Source organism: Natator depressus, chromosome 2, assembly GCF_965152275.1.
Source record: "Natator depressus isolate rNatDep1 chromosome 2, rNatDep2.hap1, whole genome shotgun sequence".
NCBI lineage: Eukaryota > Metazoa > Chordata > Testudines > Cheloniidae > Natator > Natator depressus.
This window is the reverse complement of record NC_134235.1, coordinates 152,237,605-152,254,878: the sequence shown is the minus strand read 5'-3', so window position 1 is coordinate 152,254,878 and position 17,274 is coordinate 152,237,605. Positions and strand designations below refer to the sequence as shown.

The window sequence follows — 17,274 nt, the reverse complement described above, 5'->3', positions numbered from 1 at the left end:
CCCGACCCCAAATATGGCGATCAGCTAAACCCTGAGCATATGGGCAAGATTCATCAGCCAGATACTACAGAAAATTCTTTCCCGGGTAACTCGGATCTTACCCCATCTAATAACCCATCACAGGCCATTGGGCCTATTTACCATGAATATTTAAATACCAAAACCATGTTATCCCATCATACCATCTCCTCCATAAACTTATTGAGTTTAATCTTAAAGCAAGATAGATCTTTTGCCTCCACTGCTTCCTTCGGAAGGCTATTCCAAAACTTCAAGAGACCCTCAGCCCCCTCCTTTGTACATTTGTCCCCAGACAGATACAGTGTCATATCAACCTTGGGGCATGCTTCTCCTAAGAAAGGGAAGATTTTAGAACACTCTGGGAAGAATCCCAAAAAGAGGAGCATGGACTCCATATCTAAGGAGCCGGCTCCAAAAAAGACCAGGTCCCCACTGAAGTTCTCAGAGGGTACTGTGGAGGCCAAGGACTCTTTCTCCAGTACCAGCAGGCCTGTGGGGCTCCGAAGTTTCAAGAAGAGGAAACACTGCTCGGAGAGGGTGCCTGAACCCTCCATTAGTAGGAAGAAACACACGGTACTATCTCAGCTCTGCCATTGACACTGAAGCACTCAGCTCAGACATTGGTGCTGTTGTGGGCCTTCACCCAGTCATTGGTACTGTTGCAAGGAGCTCAGTGGGGGGTGACTGTACAAGCAATACCCTTGATATCAAGCAAGTATCTACATCTGACAGAGCCTGTGGTATGCTCATTGTTGCTGGTACCGTTGGCTCCAACCATGGTGACCTCGGCTACAATGTCAGTACTGGTGTCCTTTCTGGTATCACAAGAGTTACAATACTCAAGTGATCTATCTGTGCTGAATGAGCCAGCGTCCTGTTGCTGTCAGGTACCAAGCATCTCAGGCCACTCTGTGGCACAGGACTCTCCTCCATTCTCATTGGCCACCCCCCACCCCCATTGGAGGACAGGAAGGTAGAAGAGGACTCCCAGTTGGTCTCTTTGATTTCTGTTAGGGGTTCTCCTACATACCCCTTTTGAGAATCTGCTCTCATGCAGGGAGGACTTTGCAGCACATCAATCACGGTGGAACCAACCCTATCTGCCACTCTCATAATGGCCGTATTGGGCCCCATGGGCTGCTTATCAGCAACCATTCAATAAACCACCAGTACCATCTCTTAGGGAAATTGGGGATCCAAATCCTTTCTGTATCCTTACAAAGCAGGAGGAGACCTTTCAGGGGTGAATTCCTCATCTGCCCTAGCCTCCAGCTCCTCAAAGTGCCATTGTCATTGCTGGATGAGGTGCTCATACCTCTCTCTCCTTCCATTGCCAGCGACTTCAGACAATTCCAGGACCTCATTAGAATGGTAGTGGACACTCTGTACATCCCTCTGGAGGAGGTCAAAGACCAGCAGCACAGACTGCTTGATATTTTGCAGTTGGCAACCACTTGCAGAGTGGCGCTACATATTAATGAGGCTCTCCTGGATCTGGCTAAGACTGTATGGCAGATGTCCGCCACTGTTCCACCAGTGTGCAAAAGGATGGACAACGTGCCGCCTTGAGGACTTTGACTTTTGTTTTCCCATTCCCCACCTAACTCCCTCAGGATGGATGCTGTGAATGAACGGAGTAGTCAGCATTTTTGGAGGGCTACCCTCTATCATAAGGATCAGAAGCGATGGAACCTCTTTGAGCAAAAGTCTTAGTCCTCTGCAACCTTGCATTTCAAGCTTGTGAACTATCAAGTGATCATTGCCAAATGTAACTTTACTAATTACAACATGCCAACATTTTTATGGCTGACTGAGAAAAACGCTTCCTCAGCTCTCGTCCCCCAAGGCCCCTACGCTATTTGCGCTACATTGATGACATCTTCATCATCTGGACCCATGGAAAAGAAGCCCTTGAGGAATTCCACCATGATTTCACCAATTTCCATCCCACCATCAACCTCAGCCTGGACCAGTCCACACAAGAAATCTACTTCCTGGACACTACAGTGCTAATAAGCAATGGTCATATAAACACCACCCTATACCGGAAACCTACTGACCGCTGTACTTACCTACATGCCTCCAGCTTTCATCCAGACCACATGACATGATCCATTGTCTACAGCCAAGCTTTAAGATGCAACTGAATTTGCTCCAATCCTTCAGACAGAGACAAACACCTACAAGATCTCTATCAAGCGTTCTTAAAATTACAGTGCCCACCTGCTGAAGTGAAAAAATAGATTGACGGAGCCAGAAGAATACCCAGAAGACACCTACTACAGGACAGGCCCAACAAAGTAAGTAACAGAACACCACTAGCTTCAGCCCCCCAACTAAAACCTCTCCAGCGTATCATTAAGGATCTACAACCTATCCTGAAGGACAATCCCTCACTATCACAAATCTTGGGAGACAGACCAGTATTCGCTTACAGACAGCCTCCCAACCTGAAGCAAATACTCACCAGCAACCACACACCACACAACATAACCAGTAACACAGGAACCTATCCTTGCAGCAAAGCCAGTTGCCAACTGTGTCCACAAAGCTATTCCAGGGACACCATCATAGGATTGAATCACAGCAGCCACACCATCAAAGACTCGTTCACCTGCACATCTACCAATCTAATATGCCATCATGTGCCAGCAATGCCCCTCTGCCATGTACATTGGCCAAACTGGACAGTCTCTGCACAAAAGAATATATGGACACAAATCAGATGTCAAGAATTATAACATTCAAAAACCAGTTGGAGAACACTTCAACCTCCCTGGTCACTCAATTACAGACCTAAAAGTCGCAATTCTTCAACAAAAAAACTTCAAAACTCCAATGAGAAACTGCAGAACTGGAATTAATTTGCAAACTGGACACCATTAAATTAGGCTTGAATAAAGACTGGGAGTGAATGGGTCATTACACAAAGTGTAAACTATTTCCCCTTGCTAATTTTTCCCCTACTGTTACTCACACCCTCTTGTCAACTGTTTGAAATGGGCCATCCTGATTATCACTACAAAAGTTTTTTTTCCTCCTGCTAATAGCCCACCTTAATTGATTGGTCTTGTTAAAACTGGTAGGGCAACACCCATTTTTTCATGGTGTGTGTGTGTGTGTGTGTGTGTGTGTGTATATATATATATATAATCTTCTTACCGTATTTTCCCCTGCATGCATCTGATGAAGTGGGCTTTAGCCCACGAAAGCTTGTGCTCAAATAAATCTGTTAGTCTCTAAGGTGCCACAAGTACTCCTCATTCTTTTTGCTGATACAGACTAACACGGCTACCACTCTGAAACCTGTCAACATGCTCACAGCCTTTTTTGAACATGTGCCACATGACTGCAAGGAACAATTCCAATCTGTTTGTTGCAGAGGGTCAGCTGTTGGCCAGAACTGCTCTCCAAGTGTCCTTAGATGCTACGGCCACTGCTGCCAGGTCCATCTCTATGGCGGTGGTTATGCACAGGGTGTCCTGGCTCCAGCTTTAGGGGTTTCCAAGAGAGGTCCAAAACATGGTAAAGGACTTATCCTTTGATGGTTACAAAACTCTTCTCCGAGACCATGAATGACTCTGTGCACATGCTTAAGGACTCCAGGGCTACCCTATGGTCCTTTGGAATTTATACATATGAGCAAGGAGTGTTTTAGTAGCTCAGAGAATGCCCAGAGATCATGCCGTGCTCAGTTCTTGGGGTACCAAAGAACTGCTGAACCCCCCAGAAAGAGACACAAGTTTCTGAGAACATGCCACTGGAGAACAAATAGAAGAATTCGAGCAATACGTCTATTTGGGCCAAGAAATTAACATGCGCTACGATCAGGAAGGTGAACTTTCCTAAAGAAAGAGGTTGGCGCGCATTCAGTTCTATCAAGGATGTCCCCCAAAGAAAAATCAACAAGGCAACATGCGCCAACCTCTTCAACTCAACAGCACTGCCAGCAACGTTGTACAGCAGCAAAACATGGGCGCTGATGAAGATAGAGGGGCAACAACCGTCTGTCACGGAGAGGGAGATGGAAAGAAGAATTCTGAGGATTTCAGTTCGCGACCGAGTCCCAAATGAAGTGATCGGACAGCAGAGTGGAGTGCAGGACGTCATTGCTGGAAGCAGGTACAGTAAAATGTGATGGGCTGGGCGTATAGCGAGGCTCACTGACAATCAATGGATTGCAGCTGTCGCTGCGTGGTACCCATGGGAACTGAAACAACCACTTGGTTGATCTCCAAAGAGATGGGGAAATTTATTCATGAAAAGACATGGCAGCACATGGAGAAGGAAGGCCAGGATAAGAGAAGAATGGAAGACGTGTTGTGTTGTGATCAGCGCAATCTATATGAGGGCTGAAGAATCGATCGATCAAGATGATGAAAGACATTTCAACTGGTAAGAACGTCAGGGTAGGGGCGTTCCCCATCGGCTCTACTAGGCTCTTTGGGCTTGGTTTCTTCTTGACTTGGTCAGGGGTGGGACGAAATGTTGGACTCTCCCAAATGCCACCAACTTGTGTTGCAACATAAATGGCTCACAATAAATTGTGTAGATCTGTGATGTCCTCCCCCCCTTCTTACATGAAGAATTAAGTAACTTAAATGTCACAATTAGCTATCGTTGATTTTTAGAGGCTCTGGCTGGTGTTTTTGCTTTTTTGATCACTGCTTTTTTTTTCTCTGTTTAGTGAACAATATTGCTTACTATCTGCACCATTGTAGTGTCTTATCTATATTATTTTCCATAACCACTTTTCCATTTATTTGTTTGAGAGATTCATTTTCCAGAATATGCATTTAAATTGTAATGGTCATATTTTATCTAACTGCCAAGTAGTCTGAGAAAATATTTGGGTTTGACTCCAGTACTGCTTGCTTTTCCATTAGATTTTAAGAGCTGAGATTTTGTTGCCAGCATTCAAAAGGAAATTCTGTGAGGAGGCATAAGACCAAGCTCAGCGTTGGTACAAGAGAGCACAGCTTCTGTTGACTCCTACAGGATTTTCTGTTGCTTAAATCAGTGGTCTCCAAACTTTTTTGATCGCGCATCCCTATCAGTAAAAATGTTGAGCATGCACCCCCAATATATGTATATTTATGTATAAATTATATACATATACTATGTACTAATATTGTGTAAATTATAAAACATACACAAAAAATAGAAATTAAAAAACGATGAGATAAACAATATTTTTTAAAAAAATTATTTTATTAACGGTACAAAAAACCTTTTTGCTCTCACTAAAAAAATTTATTAATAATATTTTAGTGAGAGCAATGTGATTGAATATGCTTTATTATTTTTGAAAATCTTGGTTTAACACTTTGTGATACAGCGGGCGCTCAGGGTGGGGTGTGGGGTCTGGGAGGGAGTTAGGGTGCGGGAGGGTGCTAATGGTGGGGTCTGGGAGGGAGTTAGGGTGCGGGAGGGCGCTCAGGGTGGGGGTGCGGGAGGGCGCTCAGGGCTGGGGAAGGCGAGGTGCAGAGCACTTACCTGGGGCAGCTCCTGTTTGGTGCAGGGGGCTGTGCGCAGCGCAGCACCACCCCCATGGCCACGATTCTGGAAGCCGCGATTCTGGGAGCTGCCCCCCGGCCAGGCAGGGCCACCCAGAACTCAGGGGCTTTAGGGGCTTCGGGTCCCTGGGCTGCAGCTCTAAAGCCCCTTTTGTAATGCGGCCCTGAGAGCACGGGCCGCGGTGCGGGCAGCGGCGCATCCAGCAGCCGGAGAGAAGCAGCGCTTCAAAGCGCCACTTCTCTCTGGCCGGCTTTGAAGGGGAAAGTGCCGCTTCTTTCCGGCAGCTGGCTGCGCGGCTGCCCCTGCTCCTCCAGGGGCCAGAGGACTCAGGGCTGCCCCCCACCCCTTTTCCCCCCTCCAGCGGTGCTCCTCCTGCCCTTTTGCTCCGGTGGCGCTCCTCCTGCTGCACCCCCCAATCGATCGTCTTGCGCACCCCACTTTGGAGACCACTGGCTTAAATAAAAGTCAGGTCAGGCCAGTAGTAGTACAAAGACTGTAATCACAAGGGCTAATAGCAAAATAAGTGTATTCTTGAATCTTGCAACATACTCTCATTTCACAGTACTTTCCATACTATATTTCAAAGAGCATTATCACAAGTGCAGAAGTCCTTCCTTTGCTTTAAATTACTGGGGAAAGCAACTGAAGCAAAGATTGCTGAGATTTCAAGATGGATAATTGAAATGTTTATCATTACTGACACAGCAATAATAGGTGTGAGAGATGCTTTGCAGAACAAGTAAAATACAAGGGCAATATCCTCAAGAGATTAGTTTAATTATCAATGATACCAAGAGTCATTTGTAGCAAAAGGGATGTAGCGGTGTGATTGGTGGGGAAAGAGGAAAGTGGTGTTAAGAATTTGTTTTTAGTGCACACATGTTGGTCTGTATGGGCTTTTCCCTTTGCTAAAAATTGTGGTTTATCTTTTTTAGAACTAACGGGAAAAAAAAACTTTTGAGATAAATGCAAATTCGGATGCTTCTCGTGGTATTTTTGTTTTTCTGACCAATTTGGTAGATAAATACGTGGTTTGATTTGAATAAAATGTGAAAGTTGCCCATCACGTTGTCCCAGAACCATAAAACCTTTAATAATTCTTTTTCTCTAGAGGAAACTGTGCAAGTGAGTGAAGTTCCCAGTTTTTATCTAAATATACTTTTACTATATTTTGTTCTTTGCTGCATGATTTCATTATTGATTAGTTTGTGCTATACGTTAATGAAGAAATCTAATTATCTTTCAGGCTTCTTCAAAAAATGACATTTTGAAAGTGTGCAGAAAAGAATATGAGGTATACATATTTTAAATTACAAAATTAAAGTGTTCTGTCTGATTATACTTTGTAGAATGTATACAGCATATGTGTTCTACAAGAACTTGTCTTCACTTTTATTCCTAAATGTACTATTTGCCACTTAAAATAAAACCTCTGTTGTATTTGTATTTTTACAAACACCATACAGTTATTGCTCAAGTTTGTAAAAATATTTGACTAATTTTTATGGCTCAAAAGAAAACCCTTTTTCTTAGCAAAAATGAAGGTTCTAAAATAATTCTATAATTCTAATTGCATATGAGGTTTTTTTTATTCAGAGTAAATGAGCATTTCTTTTACAAGAAATATTTTAACGTCAAAATATAGGCTTTTATTTAAAAAAGGAGATACCTTTTAGAGGTGTTTATATATAATATGAAGTTTTTCAGTGATTTTAATAACTACACTGCTACTGTAGACATCAGCAATAATCTTAAAGCCTTTTTAATGTTAAAAGTTCTGTCCTTAAGGTAAGAAATGATGATGCTTTCAGAATTTCTCTTTAGTATTCGTGCCTTTCAACACCTGAAAATTTGAGAAAGCTATTGCTTACCTCTCCTGTCTAGAAGAAAAGTGATCAAGCTATGATTATCTTTCTTTACTTTCACTCCAGTTTCCAAATTAAAATCCAAGTCCACCCCCACCCCCAATTATAGAGTCCTACATAAATTAAGTTCATATAGTAACCTTTCGTAATCAACAGTGTATAACCTTGTACAATTCTCTTTTCTTTGTTTCTTTTCTAATTAGGGAATAAATATAATGTTTTGCCCATTCTGCAGAAGACCTTATTAAATTAAACACAGCTTTGCTTCATTTCTTTTGTCAAAGAAATGTTAGGGAAAAAATCTTTTTCTCTAGTTCTTTACTACTGGGATTATCATAGTCTGAATTCTCTTGAACAAGAACCTTTATTTTAAGCATCTCTTTCTGCTCTACTGCTGTTTATACTATGCTTTCCACATCTGCAACCTTTTCCTCTGTTATGCTGGTGTGTTTCCTTTTCTTTTCTGGATTTCTGTATTGCTATAGGAGGTTGGCCAATATGTGTTGATGGAGAACGGAAGAGGAAATGTAAAAGGTAAGAGAGGCTTAAAAATGACAACAAGATGGTAACCGAACACCCTGCTCTTTACTGAGAATGTTTACTTTGCCCATTTCTTCTTCTTTGCACTGTTTGTGGCTGGAATTATACAAAATGGTTTCTCTATTTTATCCTAGATTGATCTCTCTTCATTTGGACAGAAAATATTCTTTTTGACTATTTGCACAACTTTTAACTGAACAACTTTTAAATAAGGAGGAGAGAAAGGACAAGATCTTAAATGTTGAAAGGGGAGATCAATTGGACAGGGTGGAAAAAGAGCAAATATACCTAAGTTAAATAATAGGTGGTAGAAATAATGGACTAGTGATAATATATTGTGGATTGAAATGAAGAACCTGGCATGATGGATCTTCAGTAATTACTGATTTTGTCACCTTTTGTTGGACAACCTGTAATGATTAATTTATATCTAAATTCAGACCTACTGGTACTAATGGGTTAGGTTTATTTTTTTTATTTTGTGAAAATTGCTTCCTTGGTTATACCAAATACAAGGAAGCTTTGCAAAAGGGAAGGGCGAGATGTTCCACAAACTATTTGATCTTCTGAAAGTAGGTGCACTGTCTCCTACAGTTTGGAGGCATTTCTCCTCGTATTGGTTTTGTATATTAAATCAGATGGAAAAGCAACAGAATAGTTGATAAGAGTGGCTGGTCAAAACCTCAGGTCATTGTGTGATCTGGAACAGAATCCATATGGCACATGATGAATGTGTGTGACTGGCATGTATCAGTACATCTGAGTCTGTTTTATACATGTGATATGTTGATGGTATATCTTTAATGCAAAGGCAAATTAGAATTAATTTTCTAGCCTTGACTTTCTATTTCATCTCTCCTGCTCTCAGCTTCCTTTCTTGTCGTGTGTTTATATATATATAATCACACACTCACGAGTGCTATGTACCTAAGTACAAATCATATAAAAGCTAGGTAACTTAAATAAAAGAACCTGAAATGCAATTAATTCCTTCTTTTCAAATTTTCATAGCTTGTTATTACATAATACCGGTATATATGGATCTGCCCAAGAACTTTTATAAGATGCCTCTTAGATACAGTCAGATGAGCTGCGCTAGTGTTTTTTAGCAATCAGCAGAGGCTTGAGGCTAAGGGAACATCTGCATCTGAGTTTCCTTTCAGCCTACCACCAGCGCAATAAGTGTGAAGCGTGAGGTAAGACCACAAAGATGGAGCATAATGTATAGGGAAGAAATAGGAGGGGGGCACATGAAATGAGGTTGCCAAAGAGGCCATTTTCTACAAGTTGGTGTCACAATAGATTCACTTTGTCACCAAAGTGACACTTTTCTCAGAGCTTATTGGAGACACTTTTCCCTCAATAAATGTTGTGGGATCAGCGTCACTTTAAATGTGTGTGAATCATATGTAAGTCTTGGTTGGTATATTTGCACCTATTGTGCAATTTGTGAATTTTGTAAGTGTGGGTTTATAAATGATTTTTGTTGACTGCTTTGAAAATGTAAAGCACCTATTCTTTAGCTACTAAATATTTATTATTGTGTTCAGGTAACATTATATTAATACATTTTTAAAAGTTTAACAATGCTATCCAAATATTTATAAAATGCAGCTGAAGTATACTTTCTTTCACTGGGGGTTTTTTCAACTTTTTTTTTTGTGGTCCTTTTTCTCTCTGCTCCTTTTCAGCAGCTTTTTCTTGTTTTCCTTTCATCCTCTTTCTATCTGTGTATATCTCTTCTTTTTCCTTCTTCACTTCTTCCAGCTCTCTACTATCCTGTTCATCTCCTTCCAAAAAGGTAGGTAAAAGACAAGTAAGAGGTGGGATACAGGGGAGGGAAACTGCATGTGAGTTTTTATAATTAAGATGTGCGTAGAGTTGAGGTTTACTGTGTTGAAAATATGACAAAGTAGGATATAATGCCTGAAATAATAGACTGGGAGGGCGTAATTGCCTACTTGAGGTCACTTTTTGTGTTGAAGGGGCAGCACTGTAACTTCCCTTTATACACTACAAATGTCAGTCCTACACACTGCAGACTATGCTTTTCCCTACACATTAAGAACTCCGGGTGGCTTTTTTTGTTTTTTGTTTTTTTTATCCTGCTAAATGCAGTGCACTTTTCGTAAGTCTTGGCTGAAGTTTCTCTTAATTTAGTTCACTGTGTCTTGTAGACATCGACCAATAATAATATAACTCTGGTAGCAATAGCAGCAGCCATCTTTGATAAATGTAAGTGGAAATGTTCCTTAGTTTTTAGTTTCTGTTCCTCGCATTCACTGTAAAAATTATTTTTTGCACAGAACAATATTGGGCACTCCTCCTGGTGCTCCTGGGACAGTTAAAAGGTATTTTTATTTACTTTAATTTTTGCAACATTTTATTTCTTTTTGTGTAGCTTTTTCATGTTTCCTACATTAATTAAAACCTTTTAAAAAGCAGCGCAAGAGCATGTGCTTCAAATGCTGTGCTCTGTATGGGGAAAAATATGTCTCAAACATACCTTTTTACACTCAGTGAATAGCAGCTTCAAAGTTACTTTTTGTTCTAGATCTTAGGATAATGGAATTCTGTTTTAGTCAATGGCTGAGAAATCCGTGAATATTGCTAATAACTTCCTGTAAAAAATGCAGCCTGAAATTTTTGGTTCTCATCTGATCTCCTCTGCGTGCTCCCACTCTTGAGATGTTCATGTCCTCCCTACTGTGAGCATGGAATGATCTAAAAGCGGCTATCATTGGGGCTATGCACATGCCTTCTCCTGTATCCAAATGTTCAGTGTAAGGGCACATATGTCACTATGTCCCCAAATGTCCTGAGTTCCTCTGTCACCAACATAGACTTCGTAAACATCATTATTCTCAACAGAACATTGGCTCAAATTTTCTTGTTTTCACTGCTAGATTTACTTGTCAGAGTAGTGTATTTATTACATCTAGAATTGTCGAGCAAAAAAAAAGCGTTCGTTAGAATTATTACAGCTTGTACCATTGCAAGGTTCCATTTGGTACTGATATCATCCTCAGCTCCATACTGGGTCTGAGTTACCAGGACACTAACCAGCCCAATTTACTTGTCAATTTGATTGCTTGTGGTTCTGACTCCAAGTCATGGCTAATTCTGTTAGCTTTAATATATGAATAAATTGACTGTGGGTCCTGACCCTGGAAAACTCATACTCGTTTCACAGGGCTGACATGGTCAAGGCTGAAAGGAAGTGTGATTTCAAGTGGTGGCCTTCCTGTAATGTAAAAATACCCTTTACAGACCAGCAAGCTTGTTGCTTTAAGCAGCGGGCAATCGCTGAAGTGTAATGTTTGGTTTCTGCCAGTTTTTCTCTTTAGGCCAAATGTAAAAACGAGTGTTGGCTAAGGCTGTTTCTCATGGAGGTGGTGCTAAAGCATGGCTGGTATAGTGAATCCATCTTTTGGATTCAAGTCTTGGTCAGTTTGATGTGCCCCAAGAAATCTTCCTGATCTCATGGTTCTTTTAAGGTGTTCTGTGTCCTAGGGCTTGGTCCACACGTTTACTTTTTGCATACTGGAACATTATTTTTAAAACTTCTGACACTGTTCTTAGAGATATCAGTCAACCATTTCTCTTGGACACCTCACTTGGACTTCCATCTACAAATCTCATAGGTCCAGGGACAGTATATCATTGGATCTAAAGGCTGCAGCTGAGGGTGACTCCCTAATCCTGTGCTAGAGGATCAAACAGTTGCTGTTGTCTTGGCCTTCCTAGTTCTGACTAGACCCCGGTATTGGCTCAGTTTCTTTGGTCTGAGGAGCAACCTTCACTACCACTTCTTAGGAGATAGTGATGCATCTCTTCTGACTCCAGGTAATCTGGTTTCCCCATCACTGCACTTCATTCTTCTTCTATAGGGAGGATGTTACTCCCATTTCAGAGGGTTTGGATTTGAGAGCTTTTCTGAATTGTCTTCTGCTTCCTCTGGAATGGAGTCTGATCAGAGAATCCCCAGAGTGAAGATTCTAGAGAGATGTTCGATCTTTTTTTCTTTTGTTGGTTCCAGATCGTCTTTCCATTCTGAAGTTTCTTGATGAATTCCTCTGTGGGCTTTCCTTATACCCTAAGACCAGGTGGCTTTTGGCCAAATGGGTAAAGTGACCAATATGTCAATGGCTTCCTTTCTTTCCTCTGTCCCAAAAAGGCCATCGGAGAAATATGATCCCCTTTGCTCTCAGCAGGGAAGTACAGAATTTGTCCCTGTCTCACCAGCAAAGAGTCTCCACCACCTCTAGCTGGTGTGGTTAGCATATACTGTCGAAGACTGCTATTAATGGTAATGAAGAGCAGGTGCATGATGAGCCTTCAGAGTTTCCTGAAGCTGTCCAAACAATTTCTACATTTACTGATGGTAGTATCATTGTAGCTTCAGTATCGTGCTCAGATTACCAACAATTCAAAGAGCTTTTGGGTCCTCTAAATCTAGTACTTTCATTAATAGAGGAAAAGGCTCATAAATTGTTTGACATACCCCTAAAGCATGCGACTGTTCTTGGCCTTTGAATGTTCATAGCAACCAGAGTGAACATAAATGTATTGAAGCTAAGTGGTCAGTATGCTTATCTCTGAGATCCTTTGTTTCTGGAAGTGGGTGAATGATGTTTTAATTCACTGGCTATTGAAGCAGGGACTTTGAAGATGATTCTTCTAACCACCAGGCTGTAGAGTTATTCTCTCTGTCTCAGGCCCAATGACTGTATAAAATACTTGAATAAAGTGGAACTGCCTCAACAGAAGAGATTGAGATAGACCTGCCCCAGAATATCCCATAGCCCAGAGATTGGGGCACTCTTCTGTGAAGTGGGAGACACCCCTGTTTAAATACCTTCTCCACATCAGGCAGAGTGGGGAATTGAACCTGGGTCTCCCACATCCCATGGGAGTATCCTAACCCTTAGGCAAGTGGTTAGGGTTCTCCCATGGGATGTGGGAGACCCAGGTTCAATTTTCCACTCTGCCTGATGTGAAAAAGGGACAAGGTAGAGGAAAAGACGCTTGCATCCAACTGTGATGATGGGAGACCATGGATCTGAGTGTGAAGGATAAAACGTGTTTTTCTGGCTGCCCTTCATCTTGCGGAGAATCATGATTTATTTGTAGATGACTTGAGACATGGGCAAGAAGATCAGTAAAGGAAGGAATCTGTAGCCAGAACTGTCCCCCCCAAAATGGTGATACCATAATTTGCACAGAGACAGTTCTGTTTTCTATCCCATTCAAGAGTAGAAAATCATCCACTCAGTGATGGATACTTATCTGTTAGATTAGAGTTAGCACTTCCTTCAGGCTTTTCATTCTCTGTGTCGTCTTCATAATGTAATCAAGAAGATGAGACACATGGTATATGTAAATCTTATATTTCTGAGGTAAGCTACCAATTTTCATGTTCTGCTTTTCTAGCCGTGTCAATGGAACCACAGTTCACTCTGCCTATTTCATTTGGCTCTTATTTCAGATTAAGGATCAGATCCTTAATTGAAACCCTATCCACTGACCCCACTCCTTCTGCCAAAAGCAGCATGGTTAATTTAAACAATAAACACTCACCAGAAGTGGAAAAATTTCTATTCAAATTTTTATAAAAGCTCTAGGAGAGACCTGTTCCTTGAAATGGAGACAATCTTTGGTGCAAATTTAAGACAATTAAAGCCTTCTGTCTACCTTGCTTCTTAATAGTTTGATATGAAAGGTGACCTGGTTAGTTTTAGCAAGCCTGGGAAGGCTTTGGTCACTACCAAGACACATCTTCTAGTTTATGTATTGTGATCATTTAACTTTCCAGGGCTCTTGGTCTTCATTCTTTCTTCCATTAAAAGATAGGTGTTGTAAAGAACCTGTGGGGTTGGAAACAAGCCTCCCTTTTGTCCTGTCAAAATTTGAAGTTCAGATTATTTGGGTTCTCTATACAGTCTATTTCTGAAAGTATTTTTTATTGTTATTTTACATCATCTGGGAAAGTGAATAAGCACTAGGCCATAGGCAGGCAAAGTTTTTGGCCTGAACGCCGCATCAGATTTTTGAAATTGTACGGAGGGCCAGTTAGGGGTGGCTGTGCCTCCCCAAACAGCCAGGCGTGGCCTGGCCCCTGCCCCCTATCAACCCCCCCCCCGCTTCTTGCCCCCTGATGGCCCCCCGGGGACCCCTGCCCCATCCACCCCACCTGCTCTCAGTTCCCTGACCGCCCCCGGAACCCCCGCCCCTAACTGCCCCCCCGCCACCTCATCCAACCCCCACCTCTCCTTCCTGACTGCCCGCCCCCGGGACCCCTGCTCCATCCAACCACCCTTTCTCCCTGACCGCCCCGGACCCTCTGCCCCTAACTGCCCCTACCGCCCCATCCAACCCCCCCCCCTTCCTGACTGCCTCCCTCCCGGGACCCCTGCCCCATCCACCCCCCATGCTCCCTGTCCCCTGACTGCCCCCCCGGGACCCCTGCCCCCATTCAACCCCCTGTTCCCTGCCCTCTGACTGCCCCGACCGCTGTCCACACCCCTGGCCCCTGACCACCCCCCAAACTCCCCTGCCCTCTATCCAACGCGCCCCCCCCCCCCACTCCCTGCCCCCTTACCAAGCTGCCTGGAGCATTGGTGGCTGGCAGCGTGGCTGCACCAGGACAAGCAGCTGTGCTGCGCAGCACAGAGCACCGGGTCAGGCCGGGATTTGCAGCCACACCGCCCAGAGGATTACGCCGGTGGCGTGGCGAGTTAAGGCTGAGGGGGAACAGCAGGGGAGGGGCTGGGGGCGAGCCTCCCGGGCCAGGAGCTCAGGGGCAGGGCAGGACGGTCCCGCGGACTGTAGTTTGCCCACCTCTGCTCTAGGCTTTCGTGGCTGATCCTCTTTTTCCTGTACTCCATAAGGTTTAAGTGGTCTTACACCCACATCTGAAATTCTTGGTGAAGATAGTCACTAAATCCCACTAAACCCAGTACATTTACCTCCTGGCTTTCTTCTTTAACCTCACAATTTACCAACTAATTTAGAGATTGAGAAGGCTTTGGTTAGTAATTTGATAGAACGAAACGGTACTACAAGTTTTATAGAGTATATGTAGTTGGGAATATGCCTAAATGGAAATTATTTAAATTGGTTAGTCTCTACAGTCAAACTGGTTATGACCTAGCTGGTGTTTGCACAGTAATAGCTCATTTCACCAGCTAACTATGTCCACATATGGTACACATAATACAGATGCCATGATGGTCAGTGGGGGATCTAATGCAGGACTGTAAGCACCAACCACCACATGCACTTCCCATTTGCACTGTAAGAGTAATTCCATTAGCTGTCATTCTTCATTCAAGATGCAGGTTATTCAATAATTAAAAAAAAATTGTATTCAGCACTGCAAATGCAGAAGCTTCTCTTCTGATACTGAAGGTTCCTTATGTAGACAGTGTGTTTGACACCCTAATTAGGCCGTTGCCTGCAGCTGATGAGCTCCAAAAAGAGCGAAACCAGTAGGTCCTGCAGTACGGTCCAAAAGAAATTCAAAGATCTTCTGATACCACAGAGAAATCTGAAAAATATATCTGGAGAATAAACTCTGTTTGCCTTTTCAGTTATTTAACTAACTGTTATTACTTGAGGCATTTTTTGTTACTAATTTAGCCTAGCTAGCAAAAAAGTGGCATGTATGGCAAATCTTATTCCTCCCTGGAAGTCATTATGCTATATTGGTGATATCTTAATTGTTTGTGGAAAATACTGTATTACAAATGGAGGATTGCAACTTCACATACAGAAGAAGCAGCCAGAATAGGTTCCTTTAAAACAGAGATCATACTTCTGTGATGATGTTGTTATAAATTTATATTTTGCAATCTTTGATCATTTAATGTAAAATGAGGATTTTGAAAATGGAGCACCAGATGTGCTTTTCTTTTTCCTTTCTCTATGAAATTGTTTTTTAGCCCCATTTTCCTATCTGACAGGTGATTTTGCTCTTCATATTCCTTTTTCTGCTCACCTTTTTTGTCGTCTTCTTTCCCTTCCTCCCCTGCCCCCAATATCTCTGTTTTGTGACTGCAGCTTTTTGATCACTTGATACCTTACTTGTGACTAGTTAAGGTGACTGTGCCTCTAGGTATAAAATCATGGTTAGTAGCCCTTTTAAGACAAACTACAATTAAAGGCATGGTCAGCTTAATTTACAAATTATACAGTTCAGTTTATGACCATATAGCAGTTTTTAGAATCATAGCAATGTTAGGGCTGGAAGAGACTTAATCATGTCATCTAGTCAAATCCAAAGCACCGAGACAGGATTTAGACTACCTAGACCATCTCGGATAGGTGTTTGTCTAACCTGTTACTAAAAACCTCCAGTAACAGGGATTCCACAACCTCCCTAGATAACCAGTTCCAGTGCTTAATTATCCTTATAACTAGACAGTTTTTTCCTACCATCCAACCTAAATCATCCTAGCTGCAAACTAAGTTGATTACCTCTTGTCCTACCCTGGGTGTACATTCAGAACAATTGATCACTGTCTTCTTTATATATTTGAAGACTGGTATCGTGTTCCCCCCTCAGCCTGGTTTTCTCTAGAATGCCATCCTAACCATGTTTGTATAGCTGCATTCTATCATGTTGCCTAACTGTATCAGTGCCTTCTGGGAAACTGGCTAACCCTCAGCAGCACAGAGCTGCACCATGTGGGGTAATGCACTCTGAGATGCTCTACTATCCAGAAAGTGGAATGGAAGGAGGACTGGCCCACTTGGTACACAGACATGATTAAGGGGTCCCGTCCGTCTTGCAAAATGAGTGGCGGGGCGGGGGGGGGGAATGGTGTGCTGAACCAATTTCATGAAGATAACCATATTCCAGTGCAGGTCTCTTGCTGAGGAGAAACGCTGGTAGCTGTCATGGTTACTCAGAAAAAAGTGTGATTGCCTTCTGTGTGATCAGAAGACACTGTCTGAGCAAACCACTCCATTAACTGAGTACAAATGGTTAAATGTTACTGTGTGGACCAGGCCTAAAAGTTGTAAAGGTCCTGTTCTCATTAGTTTTTAAATGAGTTTGCAACTAAACATTGTTTGTGTCTACACACAACATGGTCAGTATTCAGTTAGTAACTATGGCTGCTAATAATGTTGCATCCTTGCCAGCAGCCTACTTGTCGCATGGTTGTCTTACTGTATTCCATTTGTAACATTGTTGCTTTATTATATGGACAGAATCTGCTAACAGTGCTTATGTGACTGGTTTGTTGATCCTTCTGCCCTCCTGCTCCCTGTACAACCAGACATCACAGAGTTTACTACCTTTGTGTATATTTTCTGGGCATGCTCC

At 42.4% G+C, this 17,274-nt stretch overlaps 1 protein-coding gene across 3 annotated transcripts in view; it reads left to right on the top strand.

Annotated features, from left to right (window-relative positions):
* The window catches only part of RECK (reversion inducing cysteine rich protein with kazal motifs), a 141,533-nt gene that overhangs the window by 41,599 nt on the left and 82,660 nt on the right, over positions 1-17,274 (top strand). Inside the window, exons 6-7 of one of the 3 annotated variants that reach the window (XM_074945139.1) lie at positions 6,785-6,832; positions 7,889-7,930. The exons of 1 other annotated variant lie outside the window; for it this stretch is intronic. In XM_074945139.1, coding sequence (XP_074801240.1) covers positions 6,785-6,832; positions 7,889-7,930 — 90 coding nt within the window. The remainder of the gene's footprint in view (positions 1-6,784; positions 6,833-7,888; positions 7,931-17,274) is intronic. One more of the 3 variants, XM_074945137.1, reaches the window with a different exon arrangement.